Source organism: Semicossyphus pulcher, unplaced genomic scaffold (assembly GCF_022749685.1).
Source record: "Semicossyphus pulcher isolate SPU_LCO1_2020_fin unplaced genomic scaffold, fSemPul1.0.p SCAF_16, whole genome shotgun sequence".
Classification (NCBI taxonomy): domain Eukaryota; kingdom Metazoa; phylum Chordata; class Actinopteri; order Labriformes; family Labridae; genus Semicossyphus; species Semicossyphus pulcher.
This window is the reverse complement of record NW_027211670.1, coordinates 23,721,645-23,746,398: the sequence shown is the minus strand read 5'-3', so window position 1 is coordinate 23,746,398 and position 24,754 is coordinate 23,721,645. Positions and strand designations below refer to the sequence as shown.

Genomic DNA, 24,754 nt, shown 5'->3' with positions numbered 1-24,754 from the left:
TAAATAAATAAATATATATATATATATACAGACTATTCCAATAGAGTCACATTTTGAAGTTATTTACCGGCAACAAACTTATTTAATGTATTCTCTTCAAAGAAATAAAAAAAAAGAACTAACAGACTTTAATATTTGCTACTTAAAATGTACTGGTACTCAATGTCCTTTTTTTTTTTTTTTTTTTACACAAAATATACATTATTTGTTTTATATATGATATTAACTGTGCAATGCACTCCCTGGTCCAGTACCTTAATTAAATACACATTATCAATTAAAGTTTTACATAAAATAAAATGACAAAAATTATTAATTGATAAACCAAATTATAATAGACCATTGAACTTCCATAAATACACAAAGAAATACTTGGACGCACATAGTTTTCTACACAGTCTTAATCCAGAAATTGTAAAGAACACACCACACCTAAAATTAAATACCACTTTTATTTTTCTGAGTAGATCATTACAAAATATGTTTAGTGAGCATCTGTGAGCTGTGTTGCACTATATGTTAACTCCCATTAGGTTGACTGGCCTTTTGTGGTATTTCTTTGAAATGTCAGCTTCAATCTGTAAAAACAAAAAAACAATCAGTCAGAATTACTGGCAATGATACATGCTGAGATCCTTCAATTAGTAAAGTATATTAAATGACTATATGAGCCCTCTCTGCAATGTATATATATATCCTTTCCATTAATCTGCAGCTGCACATTTATTTTAGGATACATTAACATGAATATAACAATCTTTATGCCAACTATTTCCTGTGTTTACTTTACTCTTAGGGGTGAGAAAAAGGCCACACAGCCGTTTCTTTGTAGTGAGCTGGAAAATTGCCAGCCCAGTTAACTTAATCAAACAGAAATAGTAATCCAATACCAGTTTCTGGAGTTCTCGGGTGCATCCTGCCAGCAGGTCAACACGAGGCTCCAGTCTGGACTGCTCCTCCAGGGCTTCCTGCCTTTTTTCAACCATAGTGGCACCTTTCAGTACCAGAATGTCGGCCTGCTTCAGCTTCTGTCTCAGCACCTCGGACACACGTTCAACATACCTAAATAAAGAGTGAATAATGTTTCTTATGGAAAACAAGGGGTTTGAACACAGTTTCTCTTCCTTTTTCCCATAATTTCCATGCCAACTATCCGGATTGTTACTAAAGTTACCTCGGACTGAGCAAACTCACAAATACGTGAAGGAAACAATTATGGCAGTGTACCTCGGTGACGCCTGGATCATGAACAGGTGTTGCATTCGGAGAGAGGTGAGCCGGCCCAGGAGGTCCTGCACCTCTGACAGCATCTCTCGGACACGTTCACGGGTCTGGCCTTGGATGACAGACGGGGCCAGCTGGAACTGGCTCATAGCTACTACATCTCCCTCCTCTCCCATCTCACTGATGCGCTGGGTAAGGAACACTTCCAGCTGTAGAAAAACATTAAACCACGTTTACATGTTTGAGGAAAATCTGACTTATGATCAAAATAAAACAATACAATTGAATGCCTCAGTAAAAACAGTTGCTCCCCCTAAACCAACCTCAACATTTTATTTAGCTTTTGTCTATTCTTCAACTTACCTGCTACTCCCTGCAAGTTAAAGCAATTACTGTGGATTCTTTTAACAAATATTTTTGTAACGCACACTCGCATTTTTTGTTTTGTCTTGAGGAACTGGTTTAGAATTTTCAAATGTAAAACTTCTGCTTCGTTACTATTGGAAAGGGGGCTTCTTAAGCCTGCATTAACTCCATTTGGCCACTTGGGGGCAGTTGAAACAAGCTGTAAAAACAATACCCTTAAATCACTGTATAAAGGGGACAGTGAATTTGTAAGCACACAGTTGCTTATTTATACATTCAGCAACATTGATATTGATTTAAAGTCTTGTTTCTGGGCAAAAAATGTCCAATATGATTGATTTTAGCTCTATATCTTTAAAACGGAAAATAAGACCAGAATAAAAACATCACTTTGGACTGTAGGAAAAAATGGTCGGCATTTGCTCTCTTTTCAATTTTCTTTAAATAAATAATAATATAATGCTTTTAACATTTATGAAAATACTCACAAGTTGCAGCCATGTTTTTAATTTTTCATATTTGGTTTGTCTTAGGGCTATAATAATAGCCCAATGTTAATGACATTGATTTATACAGAAAGATAAAGTGGGTCTATGGTCTTAAAAGGGTAATATGACACTAGATGACTGTAGTCTTTACCTCCATTAGCTCATCAATAAACTGGCTGCGCGACTGAGAGTTCTCCAGTATACTTAAAGCATCCTCCCCTCTCGCCACACCCTCAGGACCTACAGGATCACATGCTGGACTTCAACGAAGGAACATTTCAACAGCATTATGTTGTGGAGGCATAATGGAAATAAAAAAAAGGGGGAAAAAAGTACTTACAGTCCGTCCCCACATCCACAATTTCTATTTCAATGGGAGCTGCTTCACTGTCGCCCCAGTCGATACCGCCAGCACCAGCATCCTGTCGAGTAAGAAAAACAGAAAAACATAAGAGCAGAAGTTTTATCTGTCTGATGTCCCCCAGCGAAAAGCTTCAACATCTTCTGAACCCCTGGTTGGGAATTAGACTGTATTAAAGGAAAGGACTTAATTATGATTGTAATGAATACTAATTATATATTCTTTGTTGTTAACCTATCAATTGATAAAAAAATAAAATGTAAACACAGACAATAAATATAAAATGCAGATATGTTTAGGGGTCTTGCCTCAGGACTCGGCTCCAGACTGATTCCCCAGTCGATTCCATCCTCAACTGTGATGCCAGAGGTAACACCCTGAGTATCTGTCCCTTTGCCAAAGTCCCCCCAGTCGATCTAAAGTGGGTTTCAAAAAAAAAGACAATAACACAAAGTCAGTGATATGGAAAATTAGCTGAATTGACACATTATTACGCAGTAGTTTAACACATAGACACCAAAACCCACTGTCTCCTCTGTGAGTGTTTCAGGAGCTGCTTCTTCCACGACCGGCCTCTCAACAACTGTGGGGACTTTTCCCGTTCTCCACTCATAAAATGTTGCGTTTCCTCTCTTCTGAGCAAACGTAAGCATGGGCAAGACTGGGTCAGACCTACAAATAAAAACATTTGAGCTCATGTTACAAAATGTGAAAATGTTCAATAGTTTGAATGCTTAAATAATGGTTCTAATGATTATTGCTGTAATGCTGGGATGATTACTTAGAAACAAATGTATAATTAGATACATGGGAGTGTTGAATTGTGACAGGTTGTTACATAGCATAACACAAAGCAAATAGCTCAAATGAAAATAGACGGTATTTTAATGATATACTCACCACTCACATACAAAGTTTGTGAAAGCAGAGTAAAGTTGGATTTGCTCCTCTAACTTTGCTGCATCCGTCCCAACTTCGTCAAGAACCGCTGGTAAGTCTTTGACCAGAGCCTGAAGCTCTCGAGGCACATTTTCTCCCTGTCAGAGAAATATAAAATCAAGCAACAGGAGCGATAGTCTAGACAACACCATGTCATTCCACCTGCCCATTAATAAAATACTCCTGAACACTGCACAATCTCACTGTAAGTTTTAGTGTTTTAATTTTCTCCCTGTTTTTGTACGTACAGTGATGCCGTACTGTTTGCAGGCAGCATAGTAGCGTCCCCTCAGATCTGTGGCCGAGCTCTGACACTCCACTTCTCGCCTGCTCAGCTCCTGCTGAAGCTGCTGAGCTTTCGCCAGCTGCTTCCTCAGAGCCGGGCCTTCATAACTCACATTGCGACTCAGCAGGCTGGCCACCTCAGCTGGAACACAAAAACAGATTTTAATTTAACCAAAGACGTCCACACATGCATCTATAGCTTTATGTCCTCATATTCTTTATTAATGATGTAGAAATAATCTGAACAGCAGCAAGAAAAACTAATGATTTCACCTTTTTAGAAATATAGCCTTAACTTTCTGGCTTAACAGAATAACAATCCTGGCTTCATGTTCTTAGGAATGCCTTCCTTCTCTATAAACTACAGACGAGTGATACAAATGTTGTCAAGCTATGATAAATACATAGAGAAGTGCATTTTCCCTTGTATCATATTACACATACCCAGATAGATATTATCTATCTCGTAAAGGGACACAATCTCTTGCCAGTCCTGTAACAAAAACAAACACAAAACAATTCTGAATTATTGACACAAAGAAATCAGTGATAGAAATTCTAAAAAACAACAGAAGTTTGTGTGCATATTCTTACCTTCATCCTCTGAGACGAATATCTGCCAAAGATGTTCTTGGAGGACGCCTCAGTTCCCCTCAGAATCTCCACTATCCTCAAGCAGTGGAAGTAGTGAATGTCTATCAACAAAAACAAACAAACTAAGCATTCATACACAAAATGAGGAGGAAGAACAATATATTTGATGACAAAATATTTATAATATATATATTTTAAAAATCAAAAAACACCACACTTAAGAACTAGTGTCATTTGGATGTGGTGATGAAAGACAAGAAGCACAGTCTCGTGCTCAAAGTGACTTACAGGAGCCTGAGAGAAGCTGCTTGATCTCCTCGTTCTCCGGCATGTCCTGGATGGCAGCATTGATCTTTTCTCTGATAACCTTTACTTCACTTTGCCATTTCAGATTACAGTGACGTCGATCCAGCAGCCAGTCTGTGGACACGAAATAATCCAACAGCATTAATATCTGTGAATGTGGCATCATTAGATTCATCTGCTGCAGCAGGCAACAGTTGGTTATAATTCAGCTGGAGAAGAATCATAAGGACGTACAGAACATATGGAATACACAGCCCATTGCATTTATGTGTATCTTTCTTACCCAAAAGCTTGCTGGTCTGTACGTCGATTGGAAGATTTTGAATATTCTGTTGAAGTGAGAAAACGGTCAAAACATTAGCAATTGACACTTTTTTTACCATGTTTAGTAGCAGTAGCTTGCACAGGGGAAAATATTGTATCATTGTGAAACTTTTCATTTTAAAACAGCAACACGGAGAAAAGGAGAAAGTCTAAAAGAGGGCACAAGATATTTTATTTACATAGCATTGAGACGTGTTTCTTTTGCAGTTAACTGGACTTTGACTGTGTGACAGCTAGCTAGCTAACGTTAGCTAGCAGGCTTCTTTAAAACCGTGTCAGAAAGACGTTATTTGAGCTTACCTCCATTTTTTCTCCGTCTTTCCAAACGAAACCCCTTCAACTATTTTATGCCTTCATTATATGTTAAATTAAACGTTTCGCGTGCAGGATTATTGTCACCATCCGTATTCCACTGTTTATGACACGTTACGAGAAGGACAGCCAATAGAATGAGGTGGTGTTACGTTCGCTGGAAGGACTGACCAATGAGAATTTACTATGCTGACAGAGGCAGCTGAATGGTGGATGGTCGAAATCCAGTGTCTAAATCTGTCGATAGAGGGCGTTGTTGCTCTTCAACTGACTCCCTGAGCTGAGAATGGTGAGTTTTTAGGCAGGTAAAAGTCCGTAGATTCTTTACTCAAATAAACAATGGAAAAACAATTGTGTGAATAATCCTGTATATACAAAATCCGGAAGTATTTTCAGCAATATGTGTTTATTTTATATCGTTACAGTTCAGGTTTTTTTTAGCTCAGTGGTTTCCAACTTAGGGGTCAGGCCCCTCCAAAGGGTCACTAATTAAAGGTGAGGGGTCCTGAGATGACTAATAGGAGATGAAGTAAGAAAATTAAAGCTCTAATTTACAAATCTGTGTAAATTTGTTGGCATTTTCTTTTAACAGTCCTTTTTTTGGAGTGGGGTGGTTGGGGAAATAACCTGTTTTGACATCAAACAAATATTCAAGTGATGCCAATCAAGAAGCATTTTGCACTTTTGCGTCACAGGGCAAAAAGGTTTGGAACAACGAAAGCAGAGGAAAAAAGTGGAGTTGAAAGTATGATATTTTACCCTCATGTGGTTGAGTAGAGGTATAAAGTGGCATAAAATTAAAATACAGGGGGTAAGCACAGCTCATTTAACATCAAGTCAAGATGTCTTGTGTATCATTTTATAGACATTTACCCAAATTTAAACCTGGAGTATTTGGTGTCTTTTGAAACTTTGGAATTGTAGAACTTATAATAAAGTTCTTTGGGTTTGTGATGATTGACCCTTCAGCAGACTGCATTTACATGTGTTAAAGGGGACCTTTCTGTACTTGCATCAGACCATAATATAACACTTTGCTTTCTTTTGAACTCCAAGCAGGAAATAAACTAAAATGCCCCAGACAGTGACATTAAATCCCTGCATGTGCAGCCTTTAGCAGAGCCTCTGCATTGGCCTAATTTCAGGTCATTTGAATGTAAACCAAACTTGCAAAGTAAGCTGCCATTCAGTGTCTGGGATTTTACGTGACTCATGCAAAACATCAGGGGCGCTCACCTCGTTCAGATAATCTCTTCCTCTCTGTCTCTCTCTTTCTCTTTCTTCCTCCAGCTTAAAGTAATTACCCAGAGTTTTGTATCAGGAATGAGAAAACTTAAAAACAAAGATGACTTTATTCTGTGTCCAAATTCCACATTAAACCAAGTCTGGGGTTTAAAAGTGAGCCTGATAAAAGGGGATTTATTTGCAGTTTCGGGTTCACATTAACTCTGAGGTCAGTAATCTTGATGGTGACTGGGCCGCACTAAATCACATGGTTGCAACATTAACTCACTCATACACTGAGCTGGGCCGGCTCTAGGTGTGTGTATGTGTGTTTGAGGAGGGTGTGTGCTGCAGAGCTCAGAGGGACAAGGTGAGAGAGGGAGCGAGAGAGAGAGAGAGAGAGAGAGAGAGGGAGAGAGATGCTGCACCTGTTCTTGATCACCTGAGAAGAAGAAGAAGAATAGAAAGAAAACATAAAGGAGGAAGAGTTTGTAATGATGGCGGGACAGTTTCACGTCTGAGAGAATCTCCTTCATCCAGCTCGTCATCAACACGGTGAGAAAACACAACTTTAAGATGCTTCATGTCTTCTTGTTGGTTTTATATGTGCAACAGAGTGCACATTTGCCTGAGAGTGCATCCAACGTTTTCTAATTCATCATCATATATTTTAAAATATCAGATTCTTTTTAGGCGTAAAAAATAAGTTTAAAACTTACTCTCACCGGCCACTTCATTAGGTACACCTGAAAAATGGAATGTAATCCAATAAACCAGCTCAGCCATAACATTTGCTTTCATGTTGTCATGTACAGGCTTTTTCCTAAGCTGTCACAGAGGTGTTAATTCAATGATATTTCAGCGTCAAGGTCATAAGTGGTGGTGGGGCTGCAATGAGCTGCATTACATTCAGAGGTGTTCCTAATACTCTGGCCCCTTCATGTGTATGTAAAGAGGGATGACAAAAAATTAGAGACACATCTCAATATAATGTAGTTCAGTACAACACCTTTAACTACGGCCTTATTAATAAACATCATTTATTTACACACTTCTGAGTCTCAACAAAAACTAAACTTCATGACAGTAGAATCCATGGCAGCGCTGTCAGAGTGTGCAGGTGTACCTAATGAAGTGGCCGGTGAGTGTATGTCCACTGTTGTACCTGCAGTTTCACAGTCCAACAGTCATCTGCGACAGCATATTGATTAATATGCAACTATATTGATAATCAAATTAAGTAAAAATGCTCTCAGTGTGAGAATTTGCTGCTTCTACTCGTCGTCCACAACATTTAAATGAACATTTTTGTGTGTTTGTCAGACAAACAAGACATTTAATGAGCTCATCTTTGGCTACAGGACTTAACGACAGGCATTTTTAGACAGTTTTTCCTGATGGTAAATAGAACAAATGATTAGTTGATGAATTGAAAACATTAGACGTGGTTGGATACGAGATGGATGCAAATGTTCAATGTCTGATATTAAGAAACACTTGGGGAAGAAATGAGACGTATTTATGAGGGTTTATTTATCACCTTCTCTAAAACATACGCCTAAAATAAAAGAGATGCTGCTGTTGTTTTAAGAGAAACTTTACAACTGTTTCCTCTTATTTTACTGTCATTGCTTGGCTGTGATCCTGAGTGAGGATAACAAAGTTGTAAAGCCTTGTAATGAATTTTATTACATATTACAGACCCTGTGAGGGCTGTTGATTTGACTTCCTTCAACATTTTGTGACTTCTATGTTCACAAAACAACTTCTAAAACAATTATAGGCACTTAGATTGGTGGGAATAAACTTCAGGCAAGAAAAACTCTTCATCATCTCATTGGACTTCGCTGTTACGGGTCAGCAGTGAAGCTGGCACGCAGGCCGAAACCTGAGACTCTAATGCTCCTTCACAGTCTCTGGTGCCCTCTGAGCCTCGACTCTATTCAAAGTCTCTGCAGCTGGTTAGTGATTTCCGAAAGTGTCCACAGTGTTCCCTTCCTGCTGTGATCTCTGAGGCTCACCCGCACATAACTGAATATAGTAACTTATTAAAGAGAGCTATGGAGGGCCTCCTTTATGTCAACAGAGCTTTTTGTCTCAAAGGTCACGTCCAAGTCAAACACGGCAAACTAAAAGAAATATGTGAGCGTATCGTACCGCCGTGTTCTCTGACTTAACAAGGTGTGAAAGTGCTGCTCGGGCCTTGGTCCGCAGAGACTGTGTGAGGAAAAGTCAACAGTACTATGTAAATGCTGTGTAAACACTTGTTACAGAGGAACCTGTCTTTTGTTAAGGCTAAACACACGCCTGTTGCTTTAAATCAGCTGGGAAACGAGGGGATTTTTGATGATGAGTAGCTCAGAAACACGATCTGTCACCTGAGCGTCTGAACAACCAGGTCAGAAAAAGGTCTAATTAAGCAACACAGGGCCATGAGGTAACACAAGGTCCACCCTTAATGAAGCACAAAGGCTCTTATGTTAAGAAAAGAGTTCCTTAAGCTTCAGTTTTGAGGTTTCTTTTTAAACCCAAAATCAGAAATCTGGTCACTTGTTTCCTGAACCTTTGCACCGCTCGTGCGTGCCAGCAGCCAAACATCACATGCCGCAGATAAGAGGAGGACGAGCGTCCCCGCAGAGGGCAGGTCTGTATTTGCATAGGCGCTGCATGATAACGTGACCACACCAAAGGAGGGTTTCTTTACCTTCTGTCAGCCCTCATAAAGTAAAGATTACTTTAGTAAAACCACCTGGTTTATGAGCTGAAATTTGCTTCAAGTTACATTTTTATTTAAATTAGAGTTCAAAGTTTGAAGTTTAAAAGGCGTTTATGAAAATCTTTACATCATAATAAACTATGAAATGTTTCAGTTAAAGACTGTTAGACTTTTTGCTACTTTTCCTCGTAAATGTACATTTTTTAAGTTCAGTCAGCCCTGGAATCACTTTGACTCCTTGTCTCTGTTATTTATTTATAATCACATAAGAGCAGCTTTGGCAACTAATAAGACAGAGGAGAGATTGTTGTTAGAGGTTAAAGGACGGTGGAAATGTTCTGATCCTAAAGCAGGATATCTGAATAAATAAGCGATTTAAAAAACAAGATTTAAAATATGGATTTAAGCAAGTTATTGTTTCAGCCACTTATTTTGTCTTTTTATAAACTTTATAGACTAAAAATAATAAACTTAATTTTATTATTTTTAGCCCATAAAGTTTATAAAAAACAAAAGTAAGTCTTTTATACTCTAATTTCTGTTTTTTACAGACCTTAAAGACTAATGCTATTAAAACTAAGTCTTTTATACACTTATTTTTGTCTTCTTATAGACTTTATAGACTAAAATATATAAATATATTACTATTTTTTCTTTCTATAGACTAAAAATGTATAAAAATAAGTCTTTTACATTCCTTTTTTTATCTTGTATAGATGTTATCACCTAAAAATAATAAAAATGAGTCTTTCTAAACACCCACATTTGCATTTTTACAGACTTAAAAGACTAAAATATTAAAATGAAGTCTTTTATAGTCTTATTATTTTTTGTATTTTCTTTTAGACTGAAAGATTGAATGATTGATCGTAAAAATCCACGATACAATTTAAAAACACATACAAGGTTATATTTAAAAACACATATGTATATAAAGGTTACATACAGTATACAGTACAGTAATAAAATAGAAGACAAAAATATGCAGAAAACAGAGTCAGAGATCAGAAATGTAACTTTTGCAAATAGAAAGTGTATTGATAAATCAGTGTTTTATTTTCCCCTTCAGAGCTCTGTCTGCTGACAAAGACGTGTTTGAAAGCTCTGAAGAAAGCGAAGTTTAAAACAGCTTTAAACTTAGTGTAAGTTTTTGTGTGTGTTGTATTTCCAGGCTCGTTTTATGTGTCATATTATTAACAGCTCACATTGTGACACACCCGACACGACACAAAGACTTTCATCATCAAAGAGTTGATGCATTGAATTATTGAGGAAGTAATTTTAGCATTGTGCTCTGTTGCCTGGAGACCGAGAATAACAATAACTGACTGAAGGTAACAGCTCCGCTCATAGACCTGAATAACTGCAGCTTAAAACACAGAGAATCCAGAGGTGAGTCTGTGAGGCTCCGTCACTTTGTTATATCACTGAGCGCAGAAGTTTGTTTCTTCATCAGTGGAAAAGCATTCTGACTTCATATCAGGTCACATGGAGGGACAGGTGATACTCTTCAGATGTTCATTCATTTATGAGCTGAGAGCAGAGAGTCAGGTGTCGTCCTCCATCAGGTTACAGGTCCGGATCACTGAGATGAGAGGAAGCATCCGCAGCGACAGTCTGCTGTCTGAAGATGGGTCACATCTGTTTAGTAAAGAGAACCTGCTGATCGATAAAGAGGCGGTGATGTCTCATTAAAAACATTAACGGGGTACCTTTTAGAGAAGTGCAGCACATGTAGCATATTAAAGGCAAAGTTACAAAGTTACAGCTGATTTTGAAAATACAATTTAGTAAATATACGAGATACACGAGAAAACCAGCTTTGTTATCTCAAAATAATGGGATAAATAAGTCAGATCGCGAGAAAACGACCAGAAATAACTTGCTATCACGGGAAAACGGAGTAAATAAAATGTATGGATGCATGTCCGCTTAGGGCTTCCGTACATTCTGCCTTCACAATGTTTAGTTCTACTTGTAATAATTGTAATAAACCTTATTCATCTATTTTCTTAACAAGGTTACAAAGTGCTCTGCAGGACAGAAAAAGAAACATCACCACAGATAAAAAAAAAAATAATAATAACATAAAACTTTATTTATAAAGCTCCGATCTGTCACGGCAGGAAACAGCAGCAGCAGAAGAAGCACCGTATAAATAAAGCCAAAAGCTAGTTGTCAGTTGAAGACACTTTGCAGCTTCCTCGTCAGATAGCTAATGATAACTCAGTGATTGTAAACATGATTCACTAAAGTTATAAAACAATTTCAGACGAGGGCATAACCGAGATTAAAGAGATACCGAAGTCCGAAGTCTAAATTCCCCAAAACCCCCTCAGAAGTGTTTCACAGACTCCACAGAGCGTTGCTGAAGTTTGGGAATTATTGCATCACTTTTGTGCCCTGTTTTGTATATTTATTATTATTTTTTTATGCTTTAGTTTGGAAGATTATTAATGACACTGAAAATAGTAACAACATGATTGTGTAGCCTGATGTGTGAGATGGTGACGCCTGTAAGATGGTTTCTTTGTTTGGATGAGAAAATAAAAATGTTTTGTAAAGTTAAAATCTATCGGATCTGAAAGGCCTCCTCGATCGTCTTTGACTTTTACCGATATTCTTGTGGAGACAAACCAAATCACTACATCATAGTTTTTTCTGACGTCACAAAGTGCAGCCTCAGCAGGCTTCGGAGAGCTGGCCAATCAGAAGTAAGCTGGCTTGTAGGGGCGGGGTTTCTTAAAGAGCTGACTGAGTCGTTTCAGGCAGAGTCTGTATGAGGGCCTGCACAGAGCACCACTGTGAGAAACATGAGGAGTTTTTTAAACTGTAAATGATGCTAAGCTACTCCACAGGTATCACAGCTTGAAATTAGCATAATACCCCCCTTTAATATGTGCTCTGTGTCCTTTAGGTCAGTCCTCAGTCTCTGCTGGTGCCATGGCTGACCCCAGCTGGTGGAAGCTGACCTTCTCCCGCAAGAAGAAGTCTGAATCCAAAGTCCTGTACGAGATCCCGGCCGAGTATGGCAGCAACACGGGAAACAAAGAGCACCCGAGCAACAACAACCCTCCTCAGGACCACATGGACAGCCAGTTCAACGCCAGGCTGGAGAAGATTGTGGACAAATCTGCCACCAAAGGCCGCCACGTTAAAGTCTCCCACTCGGGACGCTTCAAGGAGAAGAAGAAGGTCCGAGCCACGCTGTCCGAGAACCCCAACCTGTTCGCCGAGCACAACCTCAGTGACGAGAACCATAAAAAGAAGACTGAGAAATAACACACAGGCGCTAAAAATGCACATACTTGATCACACGTGTCATACATCAGTGTCACACCTCGAAAAGCTAAGAAAAGGGCTAAAATACACAAGCAACATCATGTGGCACGACATGTGCAACCTGCAAGCTGGATAAACACTCACCTGGCACCACACCCAGGTAGATACTGTTACCTGCGGACTCACACCTACACAAACATAAGCAGAAAACCATTAAACAAAAACATGTGCTTACTTTTTATTTCTTTCTGTGCTCAAACTGCTGTTATTTATCTCAAAAATGATCCGTAACATGAAGAAGAAGCTGACACATTAATGCAAACATCCTGATGAATGAACAGGAACATTATTGTAAATTATTTTTATTATTATGAAAGAAGATTTTTGGATTTAAAAGTCCTTTTTTTACGTCTAAACAATCACTAAAGAAGTGAAGAAATGTGTGTGTACAGTGCAACCAAAGCCCAGTCAATTTTTACTGAATTTTTACGACCAAAGCAAAAAGAGATTTGATTTTTATCTGTGTATGAAATATTGTGGAAACTCTAAAAATATGCAAAATGAAAGTTAAAACGTTGTTTATATAATCTTTTCTTGAATCCTGACGTGAAACTTGTATTTTGTTTGTAATAAATGTAACAAGATGAGTCAACATAAAGGAGCACGTTGTGTTTGTGTGATGTCTGCAGACAGGTGCACGCTCAGAATCGCAGGTATGTCTCCAATATTTGAACATGTACGCTGGTGATTTAAGTGTGTTAGCTTTAGCTTCAGGTTACTCAGACAACTTTTTGTTTTCACCCGAGCCAGCGTGCGCTGCTTTTTGTTGACATGGTGATAGAAAGCAGACACTGACATCCGATACATGCCGTGCTTCTACGGTTTGTAAAGTGGGATTATGTCAGAGTGACGGCAGGTCAGACGTTCAAGAACAAACCAGCTGCTGGTGACCAGGCGCGTGTCTACTCGTTTGTGACTGGGGTGGCCCATCTGGGGCACCGACTTGTGCAGGGGGACATAAAGTATGGGTGCGCACACACGTCCAGATTACATTTATTTACTAATTTAATTTAGCAGACGCTTTTGTCCAAAGCGACGTTCATCTGAGAGTTAATACAAGTGAAGCAACGATCGAGACAGGAGGGAACAAAGTCAGGAAGAGCCAACAAACAGCTTCAAGTGCGATCAGACACTGGTGCTGACAGGAAGTGTGTAGGCCGTTTTTTTTTAAAAATAATAATCATCATCATCAGCAACAACAACGATCAGTATAGTCATCATCATCATCATGAAAATCCTAGTCAGCATAAACTACATCCTCGATGTCATCATCATCAATAGCATCAACATCATTAAGGTCAGAGGTCATAAAGAGCTGGGTCTTTAGCTTCTTCTTAAAGGCGAAAGGGACCCTGCGGACCGAGTGGAGTTTGGTAGCTCGTTCCACCACCGGGGGACGACTGAGGAGAAGAGTCTAGTTAGAGACTTAGGGCCCTGTTGTGATGGGAGTACCAGGCACCTTTCATTGGCAGAGCGTAGCGGGGGGATGGAGTATAGCCCTGGATGAGGGCGTTCAGGTAGGCAGGCATACGAGCAGCGACTGGGAGCCAGTGGAGGGATATGAGCAGTGGAGTGACGTGTGCCGTTTTGGGTTGATTGAAGACCAGTCGCGCTGCTGCGTTCTGGATCATCTGCAGTGGTTTGAATGTGCATGCAGGAAGGCCTGCCAGCAGGGAGCTGCAGTAATCAATGCATGATATCATGAGAGCCTGTAGCAGCAGTTGTGTTGCATGCTCTGAAAGGTAGGGTCTGATCTTCCTGATGTTGTACAGGGCAAATCGACATGACCAACATTACTATTTCTGTCTCCACTGATCATAGAACTACTAACATTGAGGTATCACACAGATCTTATATTTGTTTGAATAAGTTTTCAATGTAGGAATTAACACAAACCGAGTGTTAAACTTTATAAATCCTCCATTCTTAATTCTTTAAGGACAACAATAGGAGACGTATATCCAAAAGCTACTAGCTGCCCCAAAAGTTGATTTGAACATGAGCCCTGCAGCTGACAGGGCAAATAGCGAATCATAGTTCAGAATTTTGGGGTGGCCAATCAGATTTCAGGGGGGCCATGCCATCCCCCCTAGACACGCCCCTGCTGGTGACTCGGCAGTGATGGAGGAAGTATTCAGAGCCTTTACCTTAGTAAAGGCATTTGTTACACACTGTAAAAATACTTTATTACAAGAGTCCTGCATTTAAAACTTAAAATATAATTGATGTATTAAAGTAGAAATGTGTCCCCCTGAGACTGTATGTTCTATCACTAGATTATTATTACTCATGCATACATGTAAAAGCAGGATGTAACTGTTGTAAATAGTTCGTCATTTTCAGGTGCAAATGAGGATTAATTAAATTATTCTGCATTATCCTGGGTTGCATGGTGCAGTGGTTAGCACTGTCACCTCACATCTAGAAGGTTCCTTGTTCGTATCCCGGTTCGGACGTAGTGGGCCCATGGGTAGTTTGCATGCGTGGGTTCCCTCCGGGTACTCCGGCTTCCTCTCACAGTCCAAAGACATGCTCGTTAGGTTCATTGGTGACTCTAAAATCACCTGTAGGTGTGAGTGTGAGCGTGAAAGGTTGTCTGTCTCTGTGTGTCAGCCCTGCCTCTCGCCCAATGACAGCTGGGATCGGCCCCAGCCCCACTGCGACCCTGAGCAGGATAAGTGGTATAGATAATGGAAATATTCTGAAACAAGGTTTTCCAACCAACAGCCCAGTTATCTAATCATAAATAAAGAAAGTTTAATTGACAGTTTTTACTTCAATTATTATCAAAACAGTTGGAAATGAATCGAGTTTTCACTTAAGTTCTACTTGTTATGGTTAAGTATTTGATTCATGGCGAAACATAATATTCTATAAACTCTTTATTTGCAAATATCTTAAGTTGCAACAGCTGCCAGACAAATGTCATGGAGGAAAAGACTCAGAGTATTGCTCTTAAATGTGTTTGTAGTAGAAGGTAGCACGGTGACAGAAAAAACAAATGTTATGTAAGAACGGTGGTAAATGTACTTAGTCAAACTGAGTTTACTTTGTCTTTGGAGGCTTGGAGGCGTCGTGCTGCTGCCACCTGCTGGACAAACACGCTCTCAGTCCTCAGATACAAATCAAACTTTATTATTGCTTCTGTTCCACAAAATAACATTCTTCCATCAGTAAATGATTAACAACAATCTCATTCTGAAACAGTACAACACATCACAGTTGGCACAATTCAAATCAGCAGCTCTTTTAATCTCAGCGTTAAAAGGCAGGTAGACCCACTGTCTTATCTAAGACTGCTACAATCAACTCAGCATGAGGAGGAGTGGGCTAAAATCAGGGACTTGAGAATAACTCCTCTTTGTCATCTTGAAAGTTATGGGTCAGTGAATGCAACTGTAGGCATGAAAGGTTTCTGGTGTGTAGTTTAGTACTTATTACATGAAAAACTGTTTGGTTGTTTCGACATGACCGTTTTAATCTTATGTAAGAACTCAGCAAAAATGTAAATTTTTCTGCAGCTAAAGAAACATGTAGAAAAATCTTGAGTCAGTGGCCACATTTGATTATGATTCTTGTTATTTCTCCTGAAAATAATATTTAGTACAATTTATTGCAATTCAATGCAACAGCTCTGCCTTAAATTCTACCTTTACTGAGTTAATTAAGTGAGTCAGGAATGTGTTCATTCAATCAGATGTTAATTTCTGAGGTCAGGGACGAAAGTGCCGTTGCTTTGGACGATATTATATTTTTGGGATAGAAGAAATGCTAAAACGTACAACTGAATTATAACAAACACTTAACCTTGGGGGCATAAAAGTAGACTTTATGGGGTGCTGGATGAGCTCAGTGGGTAGAGCAGGTGCTGGACGCAGCGGCCACAGGTCCGACTCCGCCCTCATCCCCCTCTCTCTTTTCCAAACATTTCCTGTCTCTATCCTGCTGTCCCATAAATAATCTAAAAAAATAGACTTTATGGCAGAGTAGTTGTGCATGACTGCATCAGAATAAACCTTTGTAACAAAGTGGCCACTCTGTGTATACATTTGGGTTGAAATGGTTCAATTATTTGTCAGATATTCTCCTGCAAATCAATAACTTATAACTCCAACACAAACAACAAAACGTCTCAGATTTTGCCTCTTTTTTTCCATATAATAAGTAAAAGATTACCAACTGTACTCTGCAGCCTTCTTTGAACTCTTTAAGGACATCACAGACGAGTACAATCAAACATTACAGACTGCTTAAACATTGAAAATGGACATCACGGATGCAAATAGGTACAAATCGTGTGTTTAAGGAAATAGGACACCGTTTTCACGTCTAACACTGTTAAATAACTCACTGTACTGCAAATCATTTGACATGACCTGACACGCACTGTCTTTTCATTTAATGATGCAGGGGAAATGTGAAGTCATTGCAGTCAAGTGAGGTCACAGCTCTGAAAACCTGCTGAGAACAATGTGTCTGACATCAAGGAGGTTTCACGGTTAGACTCAAACACACACAGATGATCCGCTTGTTGATCAGTCATATAGCAGCACCTATTTAATCAACGTTAATGCCTTAATTCAGAACCTACGGATGATCAGTTATGTCAAATTTCAATCACCAGTGATTAGATGAGATTTCCTTCCCTGAGTCTAATGAGCGCTTTCCTCTCATGGGCACAGTCTCTGGTACACCCAGCCTCCCTCTGCAGCGTGCTGAAACTCCTTCGGCTCAGACTCTCCGTCCTTCGGCTTCGTGAAGACGATGCGGTCGTGAAGTCTGCTGGTCTGACCCTGCCAGAACTCCATGTAGTACGGCTTCACGATGTAGCCGCCCCTGTTGACAAAAGGACAGTTTAATTATGAACTTATGAACATATATGTCCTTGCTTTCTTTCAAAGAGTAATATGAGAAGATTGACATCACTTATATGTCGAAATAATGAAAGTGAGCACGTTGTGAATGTTACTGCTGTCAATATTACTCGAGGAATCTTGCAAGAAAATGCATGAAAGGAGAAGAACATTTCTGATCATTTTAAGATGCTTTAGTTTAATTTCATGTAAAGAATAAAAGTTGTTCTTACCAGTAGTCGGGCATCGGCACCTCTGTGTCCTTGTACTTCTCCTCCAGTTCTGCATTTTTCTGCCTAAGATACTAAAAGAAAAAACACAAAAATAACTAACTTAACCCTTTACATTTACGCAGAACCTACAGTTTAGTTTTGGTTCTTACGTCTCTGTTAGGAACGGGACTGCTTTGTCGGCTCACGACGGCTCCGATCTGGCTGCTCTTTGGTCGGGAGTGGAAGTAGTCACACGAAGTCTGGAAGGGGATTCGCTCCACCTTTCCCTCAATACGAATCTGCTTAACAAAAATAAAATACATGAACATTTATTGCATTTCAAAAAACGATGATGTATGAGCTGATGAAAGCTGCTGACCTGTCTGTTAAGAGGTTCCCAGTAGAAGACCAGACATGCATATGGGTTGCTCTCCTGTAGACAAAGAAAAAATAAGGCTAGAATTAATACAAAAACATCGATCAAATCTGATTCACAGGATTAAAAAGAAGCCTGAAAATAAAACATAATAGATGTGCAATAAAAATAAGTAGAGCTAATAAACAAGACAATTTAGAATCAGGGACATTGACAGATTAAACAACAACCTGTCCAAATAGATGATCCACACTCAGCCCTCAAATTAAAAACTTTTGACATTTTACTTCCTGTTTTATATCTATGGAAGTCTGACACATTAATTATGCCATGCATGCACTAAGATATCGTATAATCTGTTAAACCATGAAAAAAATAAGCCTTGAGTAGATTTTAAGGTCAGATAATAGGGTCACAAAGAGGCTGGATGTTGACTCACCAGCTCAGAACCCTTCCTGCTCTCATAGTTGGTAAAGAAACGAAAACCTTCGTTGCTGAAACCTTTCAGGAGGACCATGCGAGCAGACGGACGTCCATCTCTATACAGATAGGTATAAAGTTTAGGCTGTGAGAAAGTGAAAACCAATATGCATTTTCATATCAAACGTTGGTGTAACCTACTTGGTGGCTGAGGCAATGCACATAGCATTTGCCTCTCCAATTCCAGGGCACTTTGTAGCTTCATCAAACCAGTTTCCAAACTGTTTAATTGGGTCCAGAGATGCAAGCTGGTTCTCCTCAAAGCACTGTGAACAAAATAACCAAATATTTATGAATGCATTTACCTTAAAATGATGATCTGTAGTCTGTTAGAGCTGTTCTAATTGGCTGCACAGGCCAGAAGTCATGGACCGAAACATCTGCTGCTTTCTCCAGCTGCTGCACTATTGTATTCATTGCAACGAGTTTGGAATAAAAACAGTACACACTGCAGTATTTGCACGTCTACTTATGTCATCATAGCCTTGCTGGCGCACGGAAGAGGCATTTAATGAACTTATATGACACGGTGTAATCACACCTGGCACAGGTTACTCAAGGTCTCATATTAGCACTCACCTCCTCATCTCCTTTGTATTTCTTCCTCATGTCACTCAGGTCCATGGTTGTACTGTCACTTGTTGCGTTCCGCTGGAAATTCAGGACAAAAAGACTTCGTTTAACCGCTGTCAAAGAGACATGAGGAGGAGGATTTCTACATAATATATACCTCAATAAAATCGTACTGAGTATGCGCCTCATGCTTGTCAAACTGACGCTGACGTAACCACGCATCTTCCCTTACGTAAAATATTATGAAAGCGTTTTAACTAAACCGAGATTTTGAGTTTTTGACGAATTTTGAAATAACATTGTTACATTTGGCCTTTGATTGAAAATAAATGTAGCGTTTTTTATACAGTATATCAAATTTTAACACTAATTTTGAACATCGGTGCGTCATGCTGCATTCAAGTCGTGTCGGGTATTACGTAGAGGAAACCGTTACACCCAAATGGTTACCCCAGCCAGCTACTATATACGGTATCATCTAATAGTTTTAATCTCTGACTTAAAAAGAATTATCGATTTCTATTTCTTTGTTAAATAAACATATACCCAAGTGTCAACAAACCTTTAGTAAAATGCCCCCCAAATGCTAACCATTTACCTGATCAAATATAAGGCAAATGTTGTTTTGTGTATTAGAATTAACTTGATGGCGAATATAATTAATATTTAACACGATAATATACCGTTGATCTGCTTTTGATTGACTTCCACAATTTCCCTAGCGTGTTTATCTTTGTGTCGATGTGACTGTGAATGTAGCATTTTTCAACGTCACTTCCGGAATCAACATTTCCGGAAAGATGGCGGCGACCTTGTGTGTTAAATTACTACCGAAGCAGGGTAATGTAGTGTAAATATTCTACCTTTATTATTAAGTATCTGCCTTTAGTAAGTTAGAACAGAACTTTGTTGCCCTTTTTTTGTAGAACTGGTTAAAGCTAGCAGTGTTAGCTGTGCCTCGTTTACAGCGTATACGCTTAAGTAAGCTAGTGTTAGCACAGCAGCTTCGGGCTTTCTGTCACAGAAGTTTAACGTTTGCAGGTTTTAATCTGACTTTATTTTTGCATTTCAGCATGGCTTCCCCTGACACAAAGTGTTCGGCACGGCTCCAAGGCTGTGACTCGCCACAAGAGACCCATGCACTTCGTAAAGCAGAAGCTTATGGCTGTTACACGATACATTCCTCCTACACGGGTTGTTCCTGCAGGCGCCTATCCATCCCAAACCAAAAAAATCCAGGAGGTAACTGTCATCCTTTCTCTGACGAGTTTTTACAATTTCTCTACTGTCTTTATGAAATAAAGGCCCAAGAGACATAACATTGTTAGAGAGTTTCCAGAGCTGTACGTCATATCAAAACTACATGGCCAAAGGTTTGTGGACACCAAAACATTATACAAATACAGTATATATAGCTGTCAAACATGTTACTTTCAAAGCATTGTCATTAAGCTGCTAAAGCTAGAGCACACACACACTCTTCTGGTTACAGGCTTTTGCTCCCAGTCGACTAAATTATGTCTTTATATATGGGAACATGGGTGACAATTTATTCTCACCCTGTAACTGGACTTCAATGCCTATTATCTTTGTCCTTACACCTCAAGCACTCATAGCAACAGCATACACAGTATGGATGATCCCATTTATTTTTTTCCCACTTTTGTTCCATTTCACTTTGAGCCAAAGTCTTCTGTTTTTTTTTTCTATCAGGATAGCCCTTTGGTGTTAATCAAGAAGAGGTATTTGAAGCAAGTGTTCCAGGAGTGTAAGATGGTTGCTGTGGTCCAGAACAACGGCAGCAACGCTGAAGACATGCTGAATCTGAAGCACAGACTTCATAAACATGGAATCATTGTCAAATTCTTCCCCAACGAGGTAATACTTTTGTAGTTGTGCACTTTTTCCTCTTTTAGAAGTATTATCACAAATGATTAGAATAATGATTGGCACATGTGTCCCTTATTCAGAACAAATGCGATGCTGCACAACTATGAACTCTTTATCATTTTAGTTTTTTTACTTACTTTTAGATCAATAAAGTTTATTCTAATCTCTGTTTGTGCTCTTTGTCAGGTGATGCGGTCGTTCCTGAGTAACAGCATGTACAGCAACTTGGCTCCTCTGTTCATCGGTCCCACAGTTCTGTTTGTCAGTAAAGAGGCAAAGGCGAGGGAGATGCTGTCGGTCCTGAGGGCCAGCCCACAGATGACGCTCCTAGGTACGTTTATCTCCTGTTCGCTTATCTTCTTCAGGTTTGGTAATAGAAACAGTATTTTCTATAAAAACATGCTGGACTCTTCTTAACTGCACTGAAAGACAAATTAAACACACTGTGATTGAGACTTTTAACTGCAGCTTTTTCATCCTCTCACCTCTCAACAGGAGCCTGTATAGAGAACACGTTACTGAGCGCTCAGGGAGTGGTGAGCTACTCTAAACTGCCGTCAATGACTATCAGCCAGGGTCAGCTGGTCAGCGGGCTGACGATGATGACCTCCCGCACAGCCTTAATGCTGCAGCGCCACCCCTCCCACCTCTCCGCCCTGCTGCAGCAGTACGTCAAACAGCAGAGCTCAGAGGCCACCATAGAGGGAACTCCTAAAGCCAATGAGGCCACGTAGAGCTGCAGAGAAAATGACTGGGACTGTTGCTTTGCTGATTTCCAGCTGCTTGGAATGACGAGGGACTGTTGGACTGGATGCATTCTTTAGAATTTACTTTGATTTAGTAGCTTCTACTAAATCTGGCAAATTTTCAAGACAGTAAGAAGTCTGCAAAAAAAATTGAGATGAGCTGTTCCACTGATGCTAAATTCAACATTATCTTTCAGTTTGCATCCACCCATAGAAGCACTGTGGCTACTGGAAAGGAAGGAGTCTGCAGAAGTGACTTTTTACAGTGCAATTTAACACACTCAATGGAAGACTTGGATGGACATTTCTGCAAAAATGTCAGTTTCTCCGAAGCAAATTTCTTTATTTAAGGATATAGTCGTATATAAATAAACTATGTCAACACAATCTGCTGCTCAGTCTCATTTGTTTTGGATTCAAGACGTGCAGGAATTTATTTAAAAAAATTATGTACAGGTAAATATTTAATTGTAATCTTAGATTAAGTACATAATCTTTTTTTTTAAACTGTACATACAGTAATAAAGCACCAGCTGGAATATCGGCATGTTAGACGTTAGTGGCATCATGAAAACGTCTCCAGCCAATATAAACACGAGTGGTCACAGATCCTGATTTGCTAATCTGCAGATTACAGCATGTTAATCTGGGTCAGTTAGTCCAAAATGTCCTGCAGCTCTGAGGGAGACGGACATCACTCAGGTAGCCTACTTCGACAACATACTCCTCCTTATGACAAGGAAACCGTCTTGAAACGCATTTTGATTAAAATTAAAGGTGTAAAATGTCACTGTGCCGACAAATAAAATGCTTTTATTTTGACATTTGACAAGGACAATGTATCTGCGCCACGTGTAAACCTTTGGTTAATGAGAAAAGGAGGGTGGATTATTTTTTTGCTGTTAAAAAAACCCCAAAATCAATAAAAACACACATGTTGTTCCGATATTTAAAAACATTTATAGAGATACTTTTAATTTATAATGCACTATTCTATATATCACTTTCTAAGTCGTTGTCGGTGTATTTAAAATCTTAGCCTTTGCTTGACGCTTAACACAAATAAGTTAGGTGTGTACAGTGAGAGCAGGTTGGCTAGATTTACCCTCCTCTACATCCCTGCTAGACACTCGGTGTAATTCCAGCTAATGCGGATAATGCCCAGGACACTTTGCGCACGGGCGCGCGCAGCCTGCGACGCACAGCTCTCCTTGGATTTGGAGGAAGCTCGTGTCACCCACCGGCAGGGAGGGCACCGCCGGTGAGATTATGTGATCAGAATGAGTGATTATCTGCGGAGATAACATGTAGTTTGACTGTTTTTTTGATCGGGGTTCGATGGGAAAGCGTTTTATTCGTCGATATGCTGCTTTCACGGACTGTTAAACGCAAAAAGAGACACTTGTTGGATTTAAAGGGCGCAGAGGAAAACTGCAGTAGAGGATGAGAGTCGGAGGTGGATTTCAGGTAAGGCTCATTTGAAGGCCTTTAACATGTAGCTTCCTTTGATGTCGCTTAACAGTTTGGGTTGATGATACATGTCTACATTTGTCTCTTCCTTGTCCCTCTGTTCATATTGTTAAAATACAAGAAGCCCTTTGGTTGAACTAATCCAAACTTCCCCTTCACTGTGCGCTGGGACGTTGATTTCTTAATGGGCTTTAGCTTAGAGCTTGCACATCCCTGAATAGTTCACATGGGCCCTGAAGGGCTTCTAAACACCAAATAGGCGTGTGTGATCACACTGACTTCTCAAACTGAACCATTTTCATTCAGTTAAATGTGCTTTTATTAGTTCCTAGTCAAAACAAAAGAAGATACAGAGAAATCATCTCCTGTGTCTGCACTAACAATCAAACACAGTCACATATGTTCACCACTAATGTAGTGAACAAACACACCGAGTCCTTGTAATTTGATTTAATGAAGCATTAGTCTGCAGAATCATCATTTCACACTCATTGATACACATGTAATCCTTAGCTGATCCGCCTTGTATTAGCAGCAGTTTCTGGTCACAAAATGAGGTTATAATAATCTCTGCATTTGAACCTCTTCTCTGGCTTGTTGCAGTTTGACGGCTGATGCTCAAACTGCCTCCTCCAAACCAGTTATCTTATTTAGTGTGTGCCCATTTCCTTAAACTAAGCTCTTCCTTTAGTGTGCTTATCATAACTCCTCTCCTTTAAGTCAACCAGGAAGAAACGTGGCAGCCAAATGTCTATGTTGATTGTCTCTCACTAAACCGTAGAAGCGTAGACTGTAAATAATGTAATTTAAAAGCAAAAGTGAGCCACTTGAAGTCTGTCCTATTACAAAAACCTCCATATCTTAACTTTTTGTACTCTTAGCTGAAGCCTTTTTGGAGCTGTAGTGTAACTCCAGTTAGACAGAAACATGTTTAAAACCTGCGTTTACTTTGCGTCCCTCCTTGAGTAAGCAAGCTCAGAAACCTGCAAATCCTTTCATCCTGTTTCCACCACATGCTGTCATCGCTGAGGTCAGTTACTCCCGTCCTGTCCTGCCCTTATGTAACAGAGAGCAGGCTGCTCCTGCACAGATTTACAGGCAGACATGTTTGGATGTAACGCACCGTTCACTGTTTGTTTATCCACTGATCGATTCGTCTCTCTGAGCCCTCGTCTTTCTGTCCAGTGTCAAAACCATGAATCCAAAATGTTGTAACCTCCATAGTTAAGTTGGTGTGGCTTCAACGTATGTTTAATTCAATGTCAATTAATCAGTGATTATTTTTAGATTAGCTTAACCGATTAATTATTTCATTGATAAAATAGGGAGTCATTTTGGTGAGTGTTTCCAAACGCCCAGGACGACGTCTTGTTTCATCTAAAAGCCAAAGATATTCACTTTACCGTCATTGAAAAATTACTCAATTTGATTAATCGATTAAGTAGTCGGCAACAGATCGAATCAATAACATGTAATCCATTTATTTATCCCTAGCTGCAGCTTTGTAAGTTGGGCTTGCAAATTAAATTGTCACTGGTAATGTTGCAAATGCATGTGTGCAATGTTTTCTCCATGCAGACAAAAGCTGAACACTGTCTCATAAAGATTTTCTGCTACATGTGTTTATGGAAGTGTCAGGTTTTTATCTGATAAAGGAAACTATTTAAAATGTT

At 39.5% G+C, this 24,754-nt stretch overlaps 4 protein-coding genes across 4 annotated transcripts; 2 read left to right on the top strand and 2 right to left on the bottom strand.

Annotated features, from left to right (window-relative positions):
* Positions 1-433: 433 nt before the first annotated feature.
* On the bottom strand, positions 434-5,312 carry cdk5rap3 (CDK5 regulatory subunit associated protein 3). Its single transcript, XM_069664684.1, has 14 exons — positions 5,188-5,312; positions 4,847-4,892; positions 4,546-4,677; positions 4,258-4,358; positions 4,108-4,156; positions 3,627-3,805; positions 3,340-3,476; positions 2,967-3,111; positions 2,748-2,855; positions 2,419-2,500; positions 2,230-2,318; positions 1,228-1,433; positions 891-1,062; positions 434-578 (listed from the first exon to the last, which is right to left on the bottom strand). The coding sequence occupies exons 1-14, from the start codon at positions 5,191-5,193 to the stop codon at positions 513-515; spliced, it is 1,518 nt and encodes a 505-aa protein (XP_069520785.1). The 5' UTR covers positions 5,194-5,312; the 3' UTR covers positions 434-512.
* Positions 5,313-6,809: 1,497 nt separating this feature from the next.
* Positions 6,810-12,964, top strand: prr15lb (proline rich 15 like b). The gene is made up of 2 exons (XM_069665030.1): positions 6,810-6,978; positions 12,057-12,964. Exon 2 carries the CDS (start codon positions 12,083-12,085, stop codon positions 12,419-12,421), a length of 339 nt encoding a protein of 112 aa, XP_069521131.1. The 5' UTR covers positions 6,810-6,978; positions 12,057-12,082; the 3' UTR covers positions 12,422-12,964.
* Positions 12,965-15,600: 2,636 nt separating this feature from the next.
* pnpo (pyridoxamine 5'-phosphate oxidase) lies at positions 15,601-19,197 on the bottom strand. Its single transcript, XM_069664665.1, has 7 exons — positions 18,982-19,197; positions 18,544-18,668; positions 18,362-18,461; positions 17,926-17,979; positions 17,717-17,845; positions 17,568-17,638; positions 15,601-17,317 (listed from the first exon to the last, which is right to left on the bottom strand). The coding sequence occupies exons 1-7, from the start codon at positions 19,195-19,197 to the stop codon at positions 17,152-17,154; spliced, it is 861 nt and encodes a 286-aa protein (XP_069520766.1). The 3' UTR covers positions 15,601-17,151.
* A 567-nt stretch (positions 19,198-19,764) lies between these two features.
* Positions 19,765-21,992, top strand: mrpl10 (mitochondrial ribosomal protein L10). The gene is made up of 5 exons (XM_069664923.1): positions 19,765-19,815; positions 20,048-20,217; positions 20,689-20,853; positions 21,052-21,196; positions 21,361-21,992. Exons 1-5 carry the CDS (start codon positions 19,776-19,778, stop codon positions 21,597-21,599), a joined length of 759 nt encoding a protein of 252 aa, XP_069521024.1. The 5' UTR covers positions 19,765-19,775; the 3' UTR covers positions 21,600-21,992.
* The last annotated feature ends 2,762 nt before the right edge of the window (positions 21,993-24,754 follow it).

What these genes read in the sequence shown, in the direction of transcription:
- pnpo (XM_069664665.1), bottom strand. Translation starts at nt 19,197, where the DNA reads ATGCGTGGTTACGTCAGCGTCAGTTTGACAAGCATGAGGCGCATACTC. An exon ending in TGCATTGCCTCAGCCACCAA is followed by an intron (nt 18,462 to 18,543) that starts GTAGGTTACACC and finishes CTATCTGTATAG; the next exon opens with AGATGGACGTCCGTCTGCTC. An exon ending in GCAGGAAGGGTTCTGAGCTG is followed by an intron (nt 17,980 to 18,361) that starts GTGAGTCAACAT and finishes CTTTGTCTACAG; the next exon opens with GAGAGCAACCCATATGCATG.
- prr15lb (XM_069665030.1), top strand. Translation starts at nt 12,083, where the DNA reads ATGGCTGACCCCAGCTGGTGGAAGCTGACCTTCTCCCGCAAGAAGAAG.
- mrpl10 (XM_069664923.1), top strand. Translation starts at nt 19,776, where the DNA reads ATGGCGGCGACCTTGTGTGTTAAATTACTACCGAAGCAGG. An exon ending in TAAATTACTACCGAAGCAGG is followed by an intron (nt 19,816 to 20,047) that starts GTAATGTAGTGT and finishes TTTGCATTTCAG; the next exon opens with CATGGCTTCCCCTGACACAA. An exon ending in AAACCAAAAAAATCCAGGAG is followed by an intron (nt 20,218 to 20,688) that starts GTAACTGTCATC and finishes TTTTTCTATCAG; the next exon opens with GATAGCCCTTTGGTGTTAAT.
- cdk5rap3 (XM_069664684.1), bottom strand. An exon ending in ATTCGTCTCAGAGGATGAAG is followed by an intron (nt 4,157 to 4,257) that starts GTAAGAATATGC and finishes TTTTTGTTACAG; the next exon opens with GACTGGCAAGAGATTGTGTC. An exon ending in ATGATCCAGGCGTCACCGAG is followed by an intron (nt 1,063 to 1,227) that starts GTACACTGCCAT and finishes CTCTTTATTTAG; the next exon opens with GTATGTTGAACGTGTGTCCG.